This window comes from Schistocerca serialis, chromosome 7 (assembly GCF_023864345.2).
Source record: "Schistocerca serialis cubense isolate TAMUIC-IGC-003099 chromosome 7, iqSchSeri2.2, whole genome shotgun sequence".
NCBI classification, from domain to species: Eukaryota; Metazoa; Arthropoda; class Insecta; order Orthoptera; family Acrididae; genus Schistocerca; species Schistocerca serialis.
The window spans coordinates 167,745,052-167,768,273 of NC_064644.1; the positions used below are offsets into that span (position 1 = coordinate 167,745,052).

General features: G+C 37.9%; 1 protein-coding gene across 3 annotated transcripts in view; it reads right to left on the minus strand.

Annotated features, from left to right (window-relative positions):
- Positions 1-6,130: 6,130 nt before the first annotated feature.
- LOC126412356 (tyrosine-protein phosphatase non-receptor type 9) overlaps positions 6,131-23,222 on the minus strand; it is a 796,012-nt gene continuing 778,920 nt past the window's right edge. For all 3 annotated transcript variants that reach the window (XM_050081912.1, XM_050081910.1, XM_050081911.1), the window contains 2 exons: positions 12,868-13,075; positions 6,131-7,520 (listed from right to left, as the gene is read on the minus strand). In XM_050081912.1, coding sequence (XP_049937869.1) covers positions 7,291-7,520; positions 12,868-13,075 — 438 coding nt within the window. In that variant the 3' untranslated portion in view covers positions 6,131-7,290. The remainder of the gene's footprint in view (positions 7,521-12,867; positions 13,076-23,222) is intronic.

A 23,222-nucleotide genomic window follows, 5' to 3' on the forward strand; every position in this document is an offset into this window, starting at 1 on the left:
AGAGCTGCATCAAACCAGTCTCAGGACTGAAGACCACAACAACAACATGGACATACACATTGTACACTGTGTAACAACAATGTAGCTTTAGTAATTGTTCAAAATGGTAACTAAATGATTAATGGAAAATCTCATATAAAGATGTGAAACAAATACTAACAAAGAGGGGCTGGCCAGTACTTACCTCAGCTGAGTACAGCCGATAGATACACAAAGAACAGAACCGAAAATTTACGTTCCTAGCTTTCGGAACAAATGTTCCTTCATCAGGGAGGAGAGAGGGGAAAGAAAGGGAAGAAGGGAAAGTAGATTCAGTTACTCACAACCCAGGTTATGAAGCAACAGGGAAAGGAAAACAGGGAGGGTAGCAACCATGCCTTCATCCTTGCTACCCTCCCTGTGTTTAGTATATCACAGAATTTGTCCTGATTTTGCATGAGAAATTTAGTGTTTACTCTTGGAAATCTTCTTGGTTCTGGTTTAGGTTTGTTCAGTTGGAACATGGTCTTTATTTCAGTCAGATAATGGTCTGAGTCTATGTTTAGCCCCTTCCTCTCTCTGACATCAAATATTTCCTTGTAGTTGCGAGTAGTTATTGCCACATGGTCCAAGGGACATTCACCTTGATTTGGATTAGTTGATACCCACGTTATTTTCTTTCTAGCAAGTTTCCTGAAACATGTTGACATTAGTTTTAGATTAAATTGTTTACAAAAATCTATGAGTTGTTCCCCATTTCTGTTGGTTCTTGCATGTGCTGGATAATCTCCAACTACTGATTTAAATTTTATTTCTTTGCCAACTTGTGCATTAAAGTCACCCATTAAAATTTTTATATGTTCTTTTGGTAATATGGATGTTTCGTGTTCTAGCATTTCCCAAAAATCTTCCACTTTGTCAACATTTGTTCTGTATGTTGGTCGATAGATGCATATGCATTTATAATAGTGTAACGTTTATTGCCTGACTTGAACATCAGAAATGAAGTTCGTTCTGATGGGGAGCTAAAATTAGTTACTGATTCCGTAAGTTGCTGTTTGACCATAAATGTGGTCCCTAATATAGTCATATTATTGGAATTTTTAATGGCTGGTTTTCCTTTGTAGATCCTGTATCCATCTGACTCAAATGCATTTTCATCCACATACCTTGTTTCTTATAGCGCTAATGTAAGTATGTTGTGTTGATTGAGAGTGTCTGTTAGGTGTTTTAGTTTTCCAACTTTCATAAAGTGTGTTGATGTTCAGAGTTCCCAGTAGATGTTTTTTCTTGGGTCTTATCTTTGAAGAAGTACTAGGAAGCTCCGACTCTTCCTTACATGATGTTCTAGGCTCTCCAGAATCCAAAGGCCTAGTTGCACCACCATGAATAGCGATGGAAGATTGGTTACTTTCTGGAGTAGTTTTCCTTTTGAAATTTACCATCATGTCTTAGGTTAAAGTTTGGTTTGGGAAAGGTAGTTGAACCTTTCAATGATAAAAATTCAAGCATTTAGCTTAGAATACATACATATGTATTCATAAAATCATACACATGAAACTCACGCACACATGACCGCTGTCTCCAGTTGTTCTAACCATAATCTTTTTTGAAGAAGTAGTAAATGTGAACAATGAATAAGAATTGTCAGTAAGAGGAATTTAGGGCATCAGTTGCTGCCCCAACAATCAGTGCGGTTACATAGCCATGTGTTGGAAGCAGACGAGAGCGTTGACACAGTATGGTTTGGATGCAGAGCAATTGCGATTTGGAAGCCAATGAAAAATGCATGAAAGAAGAGAAAGAGCAGACACTGAGCAAATTCAGATAAATCTAAAGTCAAATGATAGAAATAAAACCACTAAAATAATAGTGAAAAGAGCAACAATAATTCATGTATACAAATTAAAATATTGCTTGAATTTCTCCATGTGTGAATGAAATGTGATTTCTTTAAAATTTAGATTATGACTGGATTGATTAGTACACCCGTAAACAATGCAAGCTGGCACTTTTGATGCAACAACTACATCTCCAACAACCAAAGCATCTAATACTGAACTGGGCACGGGCACATCAGGGTTATGGCACAGGGAAGTAACGTTTTGGGCTACTTAAGATGGCGGACATCGGCTTCAAGTTTGTGATGAAATGACAACTCCCTTCTTTTTTACCTCCATGGATGCAATGAATATGTTCGTCACATGACACATGTGCTAAGAGCTAAATTGTGTACCGTATGTCTTTCTGGTGTTCAGGAGTGTATGTTGTGTATCACCTGTTGCCTGTTCCAGTGTACAACACAAACCTGAGATCTTTGTGATTGTGTGGCAGAACTGCTCGCACAGTTGCAATACATGCATTGAGACTAGCGATCATTGCTTTAAAAAATTACTAGGAGCTTCATTGTTGTTATGTAGTGTATGCTATGTATGTCCGTAACACAATAGTGTAATCGGTTGTGGACCTACTATCACCAGTTTCAATCTGATCCAAAAGATTGTGACACTCTGTATATTGTGTTGTCAGAATGTCATACTTACCTGCAGCATACCTAGCCCCAACTTTCATTAACAATTTATGCTCTGGAAACTTCTTCAATCATACCTTGGCTATCATTTTCCTTTTTTCATCTGTTTATTCTATTGACATTTTCATCTTACCCTTTGACTGTCCTTCATCTTCTTGGTTTTCTTCACCTATCACATATCTAGCTTTCCTGTTTCTTTCCTTTTGAACTTTCTTCTTTACCTTTCCTTCCTTAGTTATTCAGTTTAGTGCACAACGCATGCCTCCCCTGGACAATTTGTCCCCTGCAACTCACCTCCTCCCCAATAGTCCAAAGACCTCTTTTGATTTTTGATTTCCTTCCACCCTATGTGCTCCATTTCTGTCTATGTCATCATACCTTCCACCAACTACACAGTACCCCCAATTTTATCCTAATCAGACTGCCTTTTCATTTTACAGTTACAGTAAATGTGCTATGTCTGCATAAACCTAAGGTGCTGAATTTTGGAATAATTTTCATTGATTAAGAATTCCTCTTTAAAAGCAAAAGATCGTTACTGCTCTTTTATATGGCCCTATATGTCACCTAATAGCTGTAGAAGATTGATGGTGGACACTGAAAAAGTTCAAAGTTCACTGACTAATAGCCCATTTTGTATTATCAAGAAAAAGAGGAAGAATATCACGAATGTAATAAAAGAGCTGTGGTGGCATTCATCAAAACAAATGTATTTTCCTTCTTAGAATGACAAAGTATTTTCTTGACTCCCACCTACACAGTGATAAGTGACCACTGTGATCAAATAAGAGAATTCATAGCTCACATGGAAAGATTTGGGTGATCTTTTTTCCCATGTGCTATCTGGGAGTGGAACAGTAGATAAATAGTCTGGAAGTGGTTCTATGTGAATCCTCTACCAAAAAGTTGAGAGTAAACCAGATGCTGATTTAGGGACATCCTTTGATAATGTTGACTGGAATATAGTCTGTGAAACTTTGAAGAGAGCAGAAATAAAATATACGAAGCAAAAGTTTATTTGCAACTTGTACAGAAGCCAGACTGCAAATATAAGAGTCAAAGAACGAGCAAGGGAAGCATTGCTTGAGAACGGAGCAGGGTTGCAGCCTATCCTCAATGTTATCCAATATGTACAATGTGCACCCAGTAAAGAAAACAAAGGAGAAATTTGGAGAACAAATTAAATTTTAGGGAGAAGAAATAAAAGCTTTGAGGTTTGCTGGTGACACTGTAATTGAGTCAGAGGCAGTAAAGGACTTGGAATTGCAGAGTCTAAAAAGGAGGATACAAAAACAACAATATGAAATTGTGGGTCCGCCTTGATGCAAAACACTTTTGTTATTTATTTATTCTCAAAGTAGCCATCATCAGTGGGTTCTTTGATTCTAAAACACAGAAATAGCATACTCATAAAACATTGCAAAACATATTGTTTCCTGTGAATAATTTGATAATACCTTATTTACTGTACATCTCAGCTTGATTTTAAGATTGTTGCCACTGCTTCTGGCATATTTTCTGCATATTTTTGTTGCTGTTATTCTCGCCATACATCATGTCATCTGCAACTGTATGAGTCACTGGTAGTAAACAAATACAAAAACATTAAGTTTTATATATCAGCATCATACAATTGGGATGGCAGTAGAGCTGTCGATACAGGTTTGGAGATTACTAGTTATTACATGAACTGTTATGTACTCACATTCATTGGACAGCTTACAGCTGTTTTTAGACACAGAAAAACATAACTTTCACACCTTGTTTGTAATCCAAAACATTACGCCATCTTGCTGTTGGTGTGTGCCGTGAGAAATGTATCACCCATTATAAGAAGGTTACGAAAATTGTAGCGGGAGTTAAGACGATATTTGTTCCTTATTTATGTCTCTGTGTAAGATGGAGAGAGAGAGAGAGAGAGAGAGAGAGAGAGAGAGAGAGAGAGAGAAGGTGTGTGTGTGTGTGTGTGTGTGTGTGTTATCCTGTTTTGTATCCTGTGTCAGTTCTCTAAGAGCGGTAAACAGTGTGTTGTTGCAAAGTGTTGTGTTTTCATGTATTTTGTTTTTTCCTTCCATTATAACTATTTATATGTAATAATTTTCTTCTATTGTTAGTTTTCTGTATAAATTGTTGCTGTGTTTCAGGGTATGTAGATCAATTTTGATATTAGTGGGATTGTAGTTTTTGTTCATTAGGTGTTCTGCAAAAGTGAAACACAAAACAGGATAGAAGAACTACACAGTAACATCAACACAGTACACCCACAAACCAACTTCACAATGGAAATAGACGAAAACAAGAAACTAAATTTCCTGGATTATACAAGTAAACGAAACAACAACCAACATGAATTTTCCATCTACGGAAAACCCCTATCCACAAGCACTGTTATCCATTGCTTATCCAACCACCCAAAAGAGCTGCAGATGACATAATGTATGCCGAGAATAACAGCAACAAAAAAATGCAGAAAATGTGCTGGAAACAGCAGCAACAATTGTAAAATCATGCTGTTACATATAGTAAATATGGTATTATGACATTATTCACAGTAAACAATATCTGCAGCCAAACAGTAACCATGAAATGCTGTTTTACAATGTTATTTCTGCATATTTTAGAATCAAAGTACCCACTGGTGAAGGCAATATCTTCCGCCGAAAATAGTTTGGGAATAAATAACAGAGGTGTTTTGTGACAAAGCAGACCAACAATCCCATATTGTTGTTTTTGTGTGCAAACATGGACCAATGGAACAGTTTCAAGATAAAACTACCGTAGGAGGATACGGATCAATATCAACAAAATTTAAACAAGGCTAATGGAATGTAGTCAAATTAACTCAGGCTCGCTGAGGGAATTGTGTTAGGAATGATATGTTAAAAGCAGTGAATGAGTTTTCTATTTGGGCAGCAAAATAACTGATGAAGGCTGAAGTACAAAGAGGTATTTGTTAATACCTAAATAAATTTAAGTGTTAAGATGTCTTCTTGAAGGTTCTTGGGAGTGTGGCCTCGTATGGGAGTGAAACACGGTTGATTTGCATTTTAGTCAAGAAGAGAAAAGAAGCTTTTGGTGCTACCTAATTTTACTGAAGATGAAATAGATAGGTTGAGTAACTAATGAGGAATTACTGAACTGAACTGTGGTAGCAAGAAATTCATGGCACAAATAGACTAACAGAAGGGACTGGTTGACTGGATAATGGAGGGAAGTATAGGGGTAAAAATTGTACGGGGCTGCCAAAAAATGAATGCACTAAGCATGTTCAAATGGACACAGGTTGCATTAATTATTAGAACTGAAGAGGCTTGCACAGGATGCGGTAGTGTGGAGGGCTGCATTAAACCAATCTTTGGGCTGAAGGCCATAACAACAGACATAGGTGAGTAATGGTCTGGTGCTGTTCGGAATGTTTCGTTTTCAATAGAAATTTGCTCATCAACATTGCTGTTCAATATCTTCAGTTGCATGATTATTTCTTCTCATGTTTTTATCACACTTCTGCTTGGAAGATATTTACAATGTATATGTTTTTCATAAACATATAAATTTCACCATCTGCAAGTTGTCAAGGTATATCACACACATATATTATAGAAAAAAAAGGAACTGACGACATTCTAATAATGTGAATGTAAAAACTGTCACACTACTCTTTATTTCAGTCCTACATAGTTTGTGACTGACATCTTTTACAAGACAGTATAATACCTGCAGCATGCATTGCATATTAAATTTCTTAATGCTTCGTAAAATCTTCATGAAAGTAACTGTTGTTGTCACAAGGACAACATCAGGCCATAAGGCATCACAAACATAAATTACATTGTTTGCTGAATGGAAAGGCATTCACAGATTCAATCACAATGTTTAACTGATGCACTGATCACAGTTTAAATAACCTTGAACATCAGAAAGGAAGTTACCTTTAGTAAGGCCACAATTTGCAATATTAGCTCAGACTCTATGTGATATTAGAGCAGAACCAAGGTAATACAGAAATGTTGAGGTACAATGTTAACTGGAATGGAAATTCTCCAATACTTCAGTTCTGGAGAAACAGCAACAAGTTTTCACACATACAACATTATGCAGATTATATTTACTGCTTAGAACATCAGGAACTTTTCAATAAATATGTTTGTACATATTCTTACACAGCTGTAAAAACTTGTTATTTTAAGTGTACCATTCTCTAATTCCCCATAGAATTTAGACTGAGATATTCACCTCAGTAGAAATATACTTCTGATATATGTGATATGACAGTTTTGTTGCCTGTTACACTTGGTTTGACAAAGTTATTGAAGAGAGAAAAATAGAACAGTAAAATAAAAATCACAATTGATAGCACGAATATTTGTATCACATAGTTTGTTGATAAATGTACATTACACATCAATTGTATATACAGAGACAATGTACAGTAACTATTGTGACAGTCTAAAACACAGATTATGAATATGACAAAATTTAATTCTCCAGTGTAACACCAAAATGTCCGGCAGAGATTCATGTACAAGTTCTGTAACTTGGTAACAAAATTGGCAACACTGGACACAGTCACACATAATACATTCATAATTCTATCACATATCACACAACAACAGCTGGCTTCTTTGTGTCTTGTTATAAAGCCTCATGATATTTCAGTTAATATGTAACTTGAGACAGACATTTTATCACACCAAGGATATACAAAATTATTCGGTATCCACAATAACACTGAAATACTGTTTAAAGTCAGAACAAAGTCAGCACACAACTTTGTACACAACCTAATCTGACTCATCATCAACACCATTGTCGAAGCCTGCCAGGTCGACCTCCGGAATTAGTCCTTTGGCAATGGCATATTCAATCAGTGCTAGATGGCAGAACACATACTGATCTGGCATCTGTATCGAGTATGCTCTCTGGGAGCGTATTCGTTCCACCGTTCCTCTGACATCGACGGTACCTACATCTTCCAGGCGACTGATGCATATGTCCAGAGTGCAAAATGTTCCTGCATTGTGAAATAATTTGAGAATTAATCAAATGTAATTGTTTAATGCTTAAAACTAATAGGTAAGCTACTTGAAAAAGAAGAGATACTTCTAAACAAAGTAGAAAGGATTTTTTCTGTAAACAAAATCTGTCACAAAGATCTGCAGCACATTTTTAATGCAGGTAGGAAAGCATGGTCATGGAATCACAGCAAAATGTCAAGCATTTAAAGGTCTTGCAACTGTACCATTTATGCAAACAGCAGATCTTCTGGCAGTATTTAATCTTCTTTCCAAATTTTAAGAGATCAGTAGTGCATAGTGCTGTCAAAATCATTTTTCAATCAAAGAGAGAAACACAGAAGTTAGTAACACACGAATTTTCTTCTGCATTGCATTCACACAATGTCTTTCCATGACTGGTGACTCAAGAGTTACATTTATATGGTAATTAGTAATTACAGAGCAGCTATTATTACAGTTTTCTTGCTATACAGTGACAAACAGTATCCTCTGTTCACCCATTTTGACTACGTACCATTGCCTTGTTGCATAATACAGCACATATTTTTACAAGTCTGTGAGTTTCAGGCTTATTTTTCTCCCATCTGCTTGGTTTTTCACTTCTTAGCCATCTTTTACATATCATTAAGAGTTTTGTATAATGTAAAGCACTCAGCTTGGTCATTTTGTTTTATTATTTCTCTGCTTAAATTGCAACATTCACATTTTAGATATGTGATTCTTTTTTATGTATCCTTTTTATGTATGTATGTAGAGCCCATAATGTATCATTATGATGATCTACTTCGCATGGTCTACATTACCACTAATTTTTAATCACTGTTTTTACTGTTCATTCATTCTGCATATGTACCATTGCCTAATTACCTAAAACTTCACATATTGTTACATTATTATGAAAAGGATAGTTGCTATTCACCATATAGCAGAGATTCTGATTCGTTATATGGTGAGTAGCAACTATCCTTTTCACAATATTGTTACATTCCATCCTGGATTTTCCATTGTTTGACATATTGTTACATGTTCAAGAGTTATCCAGTTTAACAGCCTACTACAGTTCAAAATGAAGTATTGTACGTGCTTGGATCTGTCAGTCCAGATTCTCCATGTCCTCACTAATAAAGGCATCAGTTTACTTCCTTGTACACCATTGGCAGCTCCACTGTACAATGCCTAATAATCTTCCGGCATGACCCTCCGCAGTCGGTCATGACTGGTGTTAATAGCACGCAGCTGTCCAAAGGTACACAGTGTGGGTACAGCGTTTGTTTTTGGTTTGTTTCTGCTTCACCCTACCCACCTGGACACTACTTTTTAGGTCCATTAGGCCCTCTCCTCTTTTTTCAATTTTCATCAAAGATGTGGTGATTTGGGCCCTTGGAGTGACTGGCCTGACCACATATTATGCTTTACCAAATACAAAAAGTGAGTCACCTTGTTTCATTAGTCTGCTCTTTGGTGTCTCCAGATATGTTATATATTGCTTCCCTCATCTACATTGCATGTTTATACACTTGAAGATGGGATTTTAACATCCCAAAACTGGTCATTGTTTGAATAAATCTTTAATACAACTGAAGCACATCTCTCTAAATTAATCAATCATGCTTTTCAATTGCATATGTCCTACATAACAAATCTTGTGCAATATAAACATTAATGTAAGTGATGTTGAGATATAGTTGAAATCTTTAAAACTGAACAAAGCTCCCAGGTCCAGTGCAGTACCTATCACATTCAGTCTTGAATCCACAGCTGAGTTACCACCTCCTTTATCCATAATCTACTTTAGATCACATAAACAGAAACCCATGCATGACAATTGAAAGAAAGCCAAAGTCACACACATCTACAAGAGGGGTAGCAGAGCTGATCCACAAAACAGCCATCTACATTGCATGTTTATACACTTGAAGATGGGATTTTAACATCCCAAAACTGGTCATTGTTTGAATAAATCTTTAATACAACTGAAGCACATCTCTCTAAATTAATCAATCATGCTTTTCAATTGCAAATGTCCTACATAACAAATCTTGTGCAATATAAACATTAATGTAAGTAGCAGACTCTGCAAGAGAGGCGCTCTGCATCGCGGTGTAGCTTGCTCGCCAGGTTTCGAGAGGGTGCGTTTCTGGATGAGGTATCGAATATATTGCCTCCCCTACTTATACCTCCCAAGGAGATCATGAATGTAAAATTAGAGAGATTAGAGCGCGCACGGAGGCTTTCAGACAGTCGGTCTTCCCGCGAACCATACGCGACTGGAACAGGAAAGGGAGGTAATGACAGTGGCAAGTAAAGTGCCCTCCGCCACACACCGTTGGGTGGCTTGCGGAGTATAAATGTAGATGTAGATGTAGAAATAACCTTGATATCTGGTTGTTGCAGAAACTTGAAACATATTATTCAAAAATAATGAGATATATCACACAGAATGACCTCCTCCAATCCAACCAGCATGGATTCCAAAAACACTCATCATGTGAAAACCAACTAATAGCTTTCTAATAAGATATCCTGGCAGCATACATCAAAGCAGTCAGGTATACACAGTATTTCTTGATTCCCAAGAAGCATTTGACTCAGTACACATGAGTGCTTATCATCAAAAGTACAGCTGTATGGGGTAGCATGCAAAATTTGTGACTGGACTGAAGATTTCTTGGTAGGGAGGATGCAGTGTGGTGTCTTGGATGGAGAGCCACTGACAGACACACAAATAATTTTTAAAGTGCTCCAGGGAAGTGTCTCTGGAGCCTTGCTGTTCATTTTGTATGTTAATGACCTTGCAGGTAATGTTAACAGTAACTTCAGACTTTTCTCGTATGATGCAGTTGATGGATATGTGTGTGTGTGCGAGTGTATACCCGTCCTTTTTCTCCCTAAGGTAAGTCTTTCCGCTCCCGGGACTGGAATGACTCCTTACCCTCTCCCTTAAAACCCACATCCTTTCGTCTTTCCCTCTCCTTCCCTCTTTCCTGATGAGGCAACAGTTTGTTGCGAAAGCTTGAATTTTGTGTGTATGTTTGTGTCTGTTTGTGTGTCTGTCGACCTGCCAGCACTTTCATTTGGTAAGTCACATCATCTTTGTTTTTAAATATATTTTTCCTACGTGGAATGTTTCCCTCTATTATAATAATAGCAAAGTAAGCATGATAAAATATGGATTTTGTCATTGTCATTATTTTTATCATCATTATTATTCTTAGTGTTTGCTCGTGTTATCCTATAATTATAATGGCGCATAGAACATTTCAGACAGAACTTGGGTTGTATGTTTTATCAAACAAAGATAAATATAATGGAGCAGGACTCTCTAAATCAGAATACTAATGAAATTTGTTATTTCTTCTTCTTCTTCTTTTCCTTGCAGGTTAGCTGTGGCTGGCACCACTTATCGACCTCAGTTGTGATCTTCTTCTGCCTTGGCTTTCCTCAATGTTCATATTCTTTACTTCCATTGCCTCCTCCATTTCATGCTGTCAGTTGCATCACGGGCAATCCCTTTTCTTCTGGTGGGATGGGATCCATCATAGTATCCTATTTGGTATCCTGTCTTCACCCTACTCAAATGGTAATATCCCAGGCTCCTGCTCTGTACTAAACTACACTCCAGACTGTACTCTTATAGTCTCTTCTTCCTTGTTCTTCTCATCTTTTTCTTCCACAGAACAGAGTTCATTGTCCCTGTCAGAGCTTATACTTTATTAATCCTACTAGTGACTTCATCATGGCCAGTGCCCTGTTTATTAAATAATCCCCAAGACATTTTGCCTTTTTGACACCTACAATTAATTCTCTATCTACTTCCAAATTATTTACTTTTTCCATTCCAACAGCCAAGTACCCACACTTCTTTACATTATTCTTCAGGCCAGCTTTATTGTAATCCTCTTTAAGTTTTCTTATTATATAGCTCAGAACATCTTCATCTTCAGCTATTACAATCTGGCCGTCTGCAAAATATAGACTAAGTCTGCATATTCCTCCTAGATGCAGCTTAGAGAGGGTCGGTGACAGTGCACATCCCTGCTGCAGACCCCTATTTACCTCAAATGCTTCTATTCAGTTATTCGCAATCATTACTCTTGCTGTATTAGCCTTTAGCAATCTTTGGTCAAACTCTCTCTCTTTCAACTTTTCCCACTGTTTGTTGGTGGGTACATTATCATATGCTTTCTCTAGGTCAATCAATGCAGCTTGCGTCTCCAGTCCAACCTTTTTGCATTTTTCATGTTTTCGTTTCATTGTGAAGATGTCCATTACCAATCTTCCTGTTCAGAGCTTGGCTTGTTATTCTTGCTGCTTGTGAGTTCTTTCTTTCTCTACCAGAGCTTTCAGTACCTCCAAGTACAGTCTTCCAATGAAAGGGGTCACTGCCAATCCCTTATGGCGATTTGGGTCATTATGTGACCCTTTCTTATTTACTGGTCTTTAAAGTAACATGTTTTCCATGGAACATATTCTCTATTTAATATCCTTCAAAGAGCCTTCTTAGCATCTCCAACAATTTCAGTGAAATTTATTATTTATATACTTTTAATGGGTAGTAGAATCTTATTATCTGTAGTTCCCACTTGCAAAACTTGTTAAAATGATGTTAACAAAGTTGTACGGAAAAAAACAAGAAACTTACAGAAATAGCATTAAATTAAAATAGAAGTTAATATTTTTCCTTCAAATAGGGAAAAATCAGGAAATATATAAGCTGGAAGATTATGTATACTATACAAGTTATCCTTTTTTAGCTATTTTTCTTTTCTGCTGGGCTGCAAAATTGTCTCTTAAACATATAGTCAGGGTTATATTTCTATTAGGAACCCATTGTTATCAACAGCACCTTGTGCTACCACCACTACTGTAGACACTTAACATTTGTATTAACTTTATTAATTAATTACAATAAACTGAAAGAAATTTATTGATGCAAAACATTATAGTGAAATGAAACAGAAAATTTTTATGTAAGCACAAAGATTGGCAGTACAATTTTAATGCAGGTAGGAAAGCATACTCGTGGAATCAAAGCAAAATGACAAATATCTAAAAGTTTTACAATTGGACAGTTTACTCAAACAGTAGGTTTTGAATCAATATTTAATTTTCTTTCCCAATTTACAAGATTAGCAGTATGTACTGCTGTCAAAACCATTTTCAATCAGAGAGAGAGAGAGAGAGAGAGAGAGAGAGAGAGAGAGAGAGAGAAGTTAGTAACACAGGAATTTTCTGTTGATTCACACCATGTCTTCCTATGACTGATGATTGCACAGGCAATGTGTGATCTTTGCTTTTCTACACATCAGATAGAGGAGAAGTATGAATATTAGAATCACATACCTGTCCGACCTATGCCAGCACTACAATGTACAACAATTGGTGGCCCACGGGGATGTCCAGCCCATGTGTCCCCCAAGCGAGCTACCATTTTGGCCTGCTGCTGACGCACTTTCTCAAGAAAGTCAAGCATGGCCATTGCACTATGTGGTACACCGTAATCCGGCCAAGATGTGAATTGGAAGTGACTCACTTCCCTGCTCTCTTCCGTCTGTGAAAATAAAGTTACAAACAACCAAATAAGAAGAAATGTAATAACAACTGAAATTTACACACACTGTGTTGAATATGCATTCAGTGGTGAAACCAAGGCAATGACAAGTGAACTAAGGAACAGTGTAGAAAAGTTGTGGAGTGGAATAAATCAGTCATTGGTGGGCAAACTTGGTATTAAGAACAATGAAGCAAAAAATTTGAGAAGCCAGATATCAAACTTCAGTAACCAGGCCACAAAAGTAAAAAAAGAACTTGTGGTAGAACCAGAGCACAAACAATTGGATCCATGGAGCAGTCTTGCTGAAAATAACAATTTAAAGGTAGAATTAGATCACACAAATGAAGTTAAAAATATTTGGACTGTAGAAAATGAAATGCTAAGAAGACACCAAAAATGTAGGTTTCAATGTAAAAGGGTTGACAATAGTGGATGTCATCTGTCAACAAAATGTTACACACATTAGAAGTGGAACTGGAAATTTTGCCGATGCTGTACCTATAGTTTATGCAAATGTCAATAAATGCAGAAGTACTGGAAATAAAGTAAAATATAAAAGACTACAGTAGAAAGAAAATATTTGAACAAATGTGAGCTATAAGCAAGCATGTTTGCCAAATACCATCTGAATGCAGATACAACGTGATTTGTAAACTTAACTGAAACTGTTGAACAATAGGTTATTCTGCACATTAAGTTACTATGAAAATATCTATTTGTCTATAAAAGAATGAACAAGCTAAGAATGTTACTATAGGAATATAAAAGTACTATGGGGTTGTGTAGCACAAAACTGAGTAGTAGCTATGTAGTGTACAGTTATGCTAAGAAATATTTGGAGTCAAAAGTCCAAGGCATTTTCATATTTTTCAACACATACTTATAATGTCAAGTTGAAGCAAGTGCTTTCAAGGAAATTCATGTCAGTAGTAAAACAAGATATTTAGAAAATAGAGATGATTTATGTACACCATGGTTTCACTGACGATGTGACTAGTGAACACAGGGCCCCAACTTAATGTGGATCTTACTTCAAAAATTTTGGTCTCCAGAGCCACATTCATTCTCTGACTATCCAGTAAATCATTCTCAAGTTATCTTCTCCTATCATGCTATCCTTCTTCATAAGGTATCAGGTGTATATGTGAAAGAGTTTCTCACATGTACAGCACTTTTAATAAGTAGTTTGTTTTTTATTTGTCTAAGAGATAGAAAGATTCTTCCAGTTTTGAAATGAAGGTAGTGTTTAATTTGTTAAATCTGAGGATATTTGAAGAATGGTTACACTAAAAGATTTTTTACCCTGCTAGGAAGGAAAGATATACACTCCTGGAAATTGAAATAAGAACACCGTGAATTCATTGTCCCAGGAAGGGGAAACTTTATTGACACATTCCTGGGGTCAGATACATCACATGATCACACTGACAGAACCACAGGCTCATAGACACAGGCAACAGAGCATGCACAATGTCGGCACTAGTACAGTGTATATCCACCTTTCGCAGCAATGCAGGCTGCTATTCTCCCATGGAGACGATCGTAGAGATGCTGGATGTAGTCCTGTGGAACGGCTTGCCATGCCATTTCCACCTGGCGCCTCAGTTGGACCAGCGTTCGTGCTGGACGTGCAGACCGCGTGAGACGACGCTTCATCCAGTCCCAAACATGCTCAATGGGGGACAGATCTGGATATCTTGCTGGCCAGGGTAGTTGACTTACACCTTCTAGAGCACGTTGAGTGGCACGGGATACATGCGGACGTGCATTGTCCTGTTGGAACAGCACGTTCCCTTGCCGGTCTAGGAATGGTAGAACGATGGGTTCGATGACGGTTTGGATGTACCGTGCACTATTCAGTGTCCCCTCGACGATCACCAGTGGTGTACGGCCAGTGTAGGAGATCGCTCCCCACACCATGATGCCGGGTGTTGGCCCTGTGTGCCTCGGTCGTATGCAGTCCTGATTGTGGCGCTCACCTGCACGGCGCCAAACACGCATACGACCATCATTGGCACCAAGGCAGAAGCGACTCTCATCGCTGAAGACGACACGTCTCCATTCGTCCCTCCATTCACGCCTGTCGCGACACCACTGGAGGCGGGCTGCACGATGTTGGGGCGTGAGCGGAAGACGGCCTAACGGTGTGCGGGACCGTAGCCCACCTTAATGGAGACGGTTGCGAATGGTCCTCGCCGATACCCCAGGAGCAACAGTGTCCCTAATTTGCTGGGAAGTGGCGGTGCGGGCCCCTACGGCACTGCGTAGGATCCTACGGTCTTGGCGTGTATCCGTGCGTCGCTGCGGTCCGGTCCCAGGTCGACGGGCACGTGCACCTTCCGCCGACCACTGGCGACAACATCGATGTACTGTGGAGACCTCACGCCCCACGTGTTGAGCATTTCGGCGGTACGTCCACCCGGCCTCCCGCATGCCCACTATACGCCCTCGCTCAAAGTCCGTCAACTGCACATACGGTTCACGTCCACGCTGTCGCGGCATGCTACCAGTGTTAAAGACTGCGATGGAGCTCCGTATGCCACGGCAAACTGGCTGACACTGACGGCGGCGGTGCACAAATGCTGCGCAGCTAGCGCCATTCGACGGCCAACACCGCGGTTCCTGGTGTGTCCGCTGTGCCGTGCGTGTGATCATTGCTTGTACAGCCCTCTCGCAGTGTCCGGAGCAAGTATGGTGGGTCTGACACACCGGTGTCAATGTGTTCTTTTTTCCATTTCCAGGAGTGTATTTACATTTATGATTGTTTAGTGGAGAATTGTCTTACATTTTGAGAAGGTAAGTTTTTTGCTGTTTTTGAGGAAAAATGGTTTTGGATTGATGATATCAGATATAATTTGAGTTTGGTGCTGCCTAGTTTTATGAAAATTGTACAAATGCAAATTTTGGACCTATTTGGGAAACGTTTGGGCTATATTTGTAAGTGGAAAGAAAGAAGTCAGACTTCTTGGTCTGCTATTGTCATCTTCAAGGTCTGTAATCACCATTTAAATATAGCTGCTATAATGAAAATATTGACAAGGATTTTATTATAAGCAGAGAATATTAAGCTGAAACTTTGGACTTTAACAACTATGACAAGCACATTTTACTGTGGAAAATGTTTAGAGTGAGGAGCTTATTTTCCAGACCATACATGTAATATCTGAAAACTAAAATAGGTGAGAATTATGTCTCATGTAAGTAACTTTGTTTGTGAACTGAAATAATGTTTGACATATATTGGAGAGGTGGTTTTCGTTCTCTCTGAACGTACTGAACATGTGCTGGATTAGTATGATTTAAGAACCGATACACTATGTACAAAATATTTTGTAATGTGGAGGAAGCAGGTTGAACATTGTTCAAAAATTTGAGTTAACTATGAGTATTATGATGTGATAGGTCCTAAAGTACATATTTTCTTCATGTTTTGATGAGATACTGATGAAGTATAGTTGTATTGTAGCAATCTGGAGATGACGATTATGATATATGATGAGGTTGGTACTGTTAGGAAACTGTCTCTGTACTGTGGTGTGTAACACTCACTTTTGTCATGGAGTATGTTTTTGTATCAAGGGATAAGATGAAGAATCGTAAAACATGTCTTGCAAAAATGAAAATGGTAAAACAGTTAGTTATGAAAGATGAGAAGGAAGTCTTTTGTGATCATGCTGTTGTATGAAACATTCTCAGACTTCTTGCCACATCAGTTCAGGGTAAATCCTCAAGTTTTTGATGATTACCTCCATCATCTTAGTCAGGAGTAGCTGTCATTGCTCCTGATGAAGACGATGGAAGTAACTGTCAAAAGCTTGAGGTTTTACCATGAATTGACAATGCAAGACATCTGAGAATGTTTTATATGGTTCTAAAAGATGTTTTGAAATAAATGATATAGCTGCATAATATATTGTACCGACTTATTACTTCTTGTATCAAGTCTAGATTATTTACAGGTATAATGTTCAAGGAAGATTTGGGAGGAGGGTGTTGCTCAAATTGAAATAAAACCAGAAAACTATTTTTGATGTAGAAAATATGTGGGAGGTTTTATTCTCTGGTGCTTAGCAAAAACGTTTTATTGTTATAAAACAGTTTGGTGAGAAAGATAATAAACTCAAAGGAACTTTAGTGTCCAGAAGCACATTCTGTCATGGGAATTTGAAACTGCTCTGGGACTATTCTTAGAATTCTGTGCCATGTAAAGCATAATGAAGTTCTAGAAGATACATCAAAGCTTAACACTTTTGATGTAGATGACAATGATACTTTAATAAGGAAACTTGATCACTATGTGATTAGAGAAACAGTTCCCGGTAAATCATACCTGTAACACAGGAAACAAGCAACAGAAGTAAAATTTGAATGAAACAAATATATATCTAAATTTCAACAAATAAGCCATGGTGTAACACAAGGCATCATATTAGGATCTCTGTTGTTTCTGATTCATAAAAACGATTTACCTCTTAATACTGAAAATGAAATGATTCTTTTAGTAGATGATACCACTGGCATAACCATTGGCAGAAATTTTTAAGTGCTGTAGAGAAAATAGGATTCAGGTGTTCTTCAGAAAATGTAAGGCTGTATATGGAAGAGGCAATACCTATGCAACTTGATAAAACTGAAATTCAACCCACCTCTCCTACTGAAATTAGGAAAATAATAAATTCACTCAAAAGTAAAAGCTTGTACGGAATTGTTGCCACTTCAAACAGAGTACTAAAAGCTTGTTCTCAGCCTCCAGTCTCCATTCCTCCCACACTAATTATGTAAGTGAAGACCAGATATGGCTCAAATTCAAAGATACAGTATTGACAGCAATAGATAGATTCATACCGCATAAGCTAATAAGAGACGGGACTGATCCACCTGGTACACAAAACACGTCAGAACACTGTTGCAGAAGCAATGAAAAAAGCATGCCAAATTCTGAAGAACGCAAAATCCCCAAGACTGGCTAAGTTTCATGGAAGCTTGAAATTTTCAATGCAAGATGCTTTTAATAGTTTCCACAATGAAACATTGTCTCAAAATATGGTAGAAAACCCAAAGACATTCTGGTCATATGTAGAGTACACCAGAGGCATAAAACAGTCAATACTATCACTGCGCGATAGCGATGGAAATGTTACTGACAATGGTGTCATTAAAGTGGAGTTACTAAAACAGTTTTTCGTAACTCCTTCATGAAAGAAGACAAAGTAAATATTCCAGAATTCGAAACCAGAACAGCTGTTAGCATGAGTGACATAAAAGTAGATACCTTACGTGTTGCGAAACAATTCAAATCACTTAAAGAAAGGCAAGTCTTCCAGTCCAGATGGTATACCAATCAGGTTCCTTTCAGAGTATGCAGACACAATAGCACCCTTCTTAGCAATCATATACAACTGCTCACCTGATGAAAGGTCTGTTCGGTCTGTTCCTAAAGACTGGAAAGTAGCACCGATCACACCAATATTCAAGAAAGGAAATAGGAGTAATCCATTGAATTACAGACCCATATCACTAACCTCAATTTGCAGTAGGATTTTGGAGCATACACTGTACTCGAACATTATGAATCACCTTGAAGAAAATGACTTATTGATACATAACCAACATGGATTCAGAAAATATCGTTATTGTGCAACACAGCTAGCTCTTTATTCTCATGAAGTAATGAGTGCTGTCGACAAGGGATCTCAGATTGATTCCATATTCCTAGATTTCCAGAAGGCTTTTGATACTGTTCCTCACAAGCAACTATTAATCAGATAGCATGCATATGGAGTATCGTCTCAGTTGTGTGACTGGATTTGTGATTTCCTCTCAGAGAGGTCACAGTTCGTAGCGATAGACGGTAAATCACCGAGTAGAACAGAAGTTAAATCTGGTGTTCCACAAGGTAGTGTCATAGGCCCTCTGCTGTTCCTGATTTACATAAATGATCTAGGTGATAATCTGAGCAGCCCCCTTAGATTGTTTGCAGATGACGCTGTAATTTACCATCTAGTAAAATCATTAGATGCTCAATTCCAATTACAAAATGATTTTGAGAGAATTTCTGTATGGTGCGAAAAGTGGCAATTGGTAATAAACAAAGAAAAGTGTGAGGTTATCCACATGGGTACTAAAAGAAATCTGATAAATTTTGGTGTACGATAAATCGCACAAATCTAAGGGCTGTCAATTTGACTAAATACCTAGGAATTACAATTACGAGCAACTTAAATTGGAAAGACCACATAGATAATATTGTGGGGAAGGCGAAACAAAGACTGCACTTTGTTGGCAGAACACTTAGAAAATGTGACAAACCGACTAAATAGACAGCCTACATCACACTTGTCCGTCCTCAGCTGGAATATTGCTGTGCGGTATGGGATCCTTACTGGGTAGGATTGACGAAGGACATCGAAAAAGTGAAAAGCAGAGTAGTTCGTTTCATGTTATCGCACAATAGGGGTTAGACTGTCACTGATATGATGAGCGAGCTGGGGTGGCAGTCACTGAAACAAAGGCGGTTTCCCTTGCGGCGAGGTCTATTTACAAAATTTCAATCACTAACTTTCTCTTCTGTATGCATAAATATTTTGTTGACACCCACCTACGTAGGGAGAAATGATCATCAGAATAAAGTAAGAGAAATTAGAGCTCGAACAGAAAGATTTAGGTGCTCCTTTTTCCCACGCGCCATTCGAGAGTGGAATGGTAGAGAAGTAGTATGAAAATGGTTCGATGAACCCTCTGCCAGGCACTTAATTGTGAATTGCAGAGTAACCGTGTAGATGTAGATGTAGGTGTAGATGTAGATGTAGATAAGTAGGATTCTCAGCCTCAAATGTAACAACTCTTTGCAACAGCACATTATTCCAGATAGACTGAAATATGCTATTGTTAAACCAGTGCATGAAAAAGAGGTTAGGTCTGATGCTAACAACTACTGCCCAATCTCACTTCTGACAGTTTTACCCAAAATTCTTGAAAAAGTAATGTATTGAAGAGTAGCTTCACATATGCCTCAAAAGGAAGTACTAAAAAATATGTCAGTTTGGTTTCCAGGAAGGATTTTTAACAAAAAATGTTATATATGCTTTCACTGATCAAATATAAAATACTCTGAATAACCAAACATCATCCATTGGAATTTTTTGTGATCTCTCAAAGACTTTTGCTGTATGAATCTTGAAATTCTTCTAGATAAGCTTATGTATTGTTGTATGAGTGGGACAGTGCACAAATGGTTTAATTCATATTTAACCAGAAGGTTGAAATTAACAGTACAGACAGTTTGCAACAATCAGCAGTCCTCTAACTGGGGAGGTATCAAGAATGGGGTCCCACTGGGTTCAGTTGTGGATCCCTTGTTGTTCTTAACATATATTAATGACTTGCCACCCTGTAATCATGAAGCTGAAAAGCTACTTCTTTTTGCTTATGATACAAGCATAGTAACCACACCCTGCAAACAAGAATTAGCTGAGGACATTGTAAATAATGTCATTCAGAAAATTAAGGGGTCTTCTGCAAATGGACTCACTACATTTTGAGAAAACACAGTATATACAAATCTGTACAGTAAACAGCATATCACCACTGATAAATACAGACTTTGAGCAGAAGTCTCTTGCTAAGGCAGAATATTCAAAATTTCTGGGCATGTGCAATGATGAGAAATTGAACTGGAAGAAACACATTCATGATCTGCTGAAACGTTTAGTTTCAGCTACTTATGCTTTAAGGGTTATTTCAAATTTTGGTCATAAACATATCAGTAAATTAGCCTATTATGCCTACTTTCATTCAGTGCTTTCATACTGCATCACATTCTGAGGTAATTCATCAGTAAGAGTGAAGTTTTTATTGCACAAAAGAATGTAATTAAAGTAACAGCTGCAGCTCACCCAAGATTACATAGCAGATATTTATGTAAGGAACTCTGACTATTCACAGTGCCTTCACAATACATATAATCACTTATGGAATTTGTTATTAATACTCCATCCCAATACAAAAATAATAGCAAAGAGCATAGCTACAACACTAGAAGAAAGGATGATCTTCACCATTGTGTGGTAAATCTCACTTTGGCACAGATAGAGGTGAATCACGCTCTCACAAAAATCTTTGGTCATTTAGCAAGTAGCATTAAGTGTTTGACAGACAGCCAACCAGCAATTAAAAGAATTTCTGAATGTCAACTCCTTCTACTGAACAGATGAATTTTTACATATGAAGTAGTAACTGTAAAAAAAGTGAGAGATTATATCTCGAAAAGAAAACTCCTGTTAAACTGACATGTTCCACTTCATTACCAAATGTTGTATTCATGACCAATGGAACAAGTATTAATAATGGACATGAATATAGTTCAAAACACAAGTTCTTAGGACTCACCACAGATAACTATCTACAGTGGAAAGACCATACTGTCACATTGACACACAAACTAAGTTCACCTACATTTGTTCTCAGAAACATTAAACCACTAGCAACAGATGATACTATGTTGTTGTTGTTGTCTTCAGTCCTGAGACTGGTTTGATGCAGCTCTCCATGCTACTCTATCCTGTGCAAGCTTCTTCATCTCCCAGTACCTACTGCAACCTACATCCTTCTGAATCTGCTTAGTGTGTTCATCTCTTGGTCTCCCTCTACGATTTTTACCCTCCACGCTGCCCTCCAATACTAAACTGGTGATCCCTGGATGCCTCAGAACATGTCCTACCAACTGATCCCTTCTTCTAGTCAAGTTGTGCCACAAACTTCTCTTCTCCCCAATCCTATTCAATACTTCCTCATTAGTTATGTGATATACTCATCTAATCTTCAGCATTCTTCTGTAGCACCACATTTCGAAAGCTTCTATTCTCTTCTTGTCCAAACTATTTATCGTCCATGTTTCACTTCCATACAATCCATACAAATACTTTCAGAAACGACTTCCTGACACTTAAACCTATACTCGATGTTAACAAATTTCTCTTCTTCAGAAATGCTTTCCTTGCCATTGCCGGTCTACATTTTATATCCTCTCTACTTCGACAATCATCAGTTATTTTACTCCCCAAATAGCAGAACTCCTTTACTGCTTTAAGTGTCTCATTTCCTAATCTAATTCCCTCAGCATCACCAGACCTAATTCGACTACATTCCATTATCCTTGTTTTGCTTTTGTTGATGTTCATCTTATATCTCCCTTTGAAGACGCTATCCATTCCATTCAACTGCTCTTCCAGGTCCTTTGCTGTCTCTGACAGAATTACAATGTCATCGGCGAACCTTAAAGTTTTTATTTTTTCTCCATGGATTTTAATACCTACTCTGAATTTTTCTTTTTTTTCCTTTACTGCTTGCTCAATATACAGATTGAACAACATTGGGGAGAGGCTACAACCCTGTCTCACTCCCTTCCCAACCACTGCTTCCCTTTCATATCCCTCGACTCTTATAACTGCCATCTGGTTTCTGTACAAACTGTAAATAGCTTTTCACTCACTGTATTTGACCCCTGCCACCATCAGAATTTGAAAGAGAGTATTCCAGTCAACATTGTCAAAAGCTTTCTCTAAGTCTACAAATGCTAGGAACGTAGGTTTGCCTTTCCTTAATCTAGCTTCTAAGATAAGTTGCCTCACGTGTCCCAATATTTCTACAGAATCCAAACTGATCTTCCCCAAGGTCAGCTTCTACCAGTTTTTCCATTCGTCTGTAAAGAGTTCATGTTAGTATTTTGCAGCCATGACTTATTAAACTGATAGTTCGGTAATTTTCACATCTGTCAACACCTGATTTCTTTGGGATTGGAATTATTATATTCTTCTTGATGTCTGAGGGTATTTCGCCTGTCTCACACATCTTGCTCACCAGATGGTAGAGTTTTGTCAGGACTGGCTCTCCCAAGGCTGTCAGTAGTTTAATGGAATGTTGTCTACTCCCGGAGCTTTGTTGCGACTCAGGTCTTTCAGTGCTCTGTCAAACTCTTCATGCAGTATCATATCTCCCATTTCATCTTCATCTACATCCTCTTCCATTTCCATAATATTGTCCTCAAGAACATCGCCCTTGTATAGACCCTCTATATACTCCTTCCACCTTTCTGCTTTCCCTTCTTTGCTTGGAACTGGGTTTCCATCTGAGCTCTTGATATTCA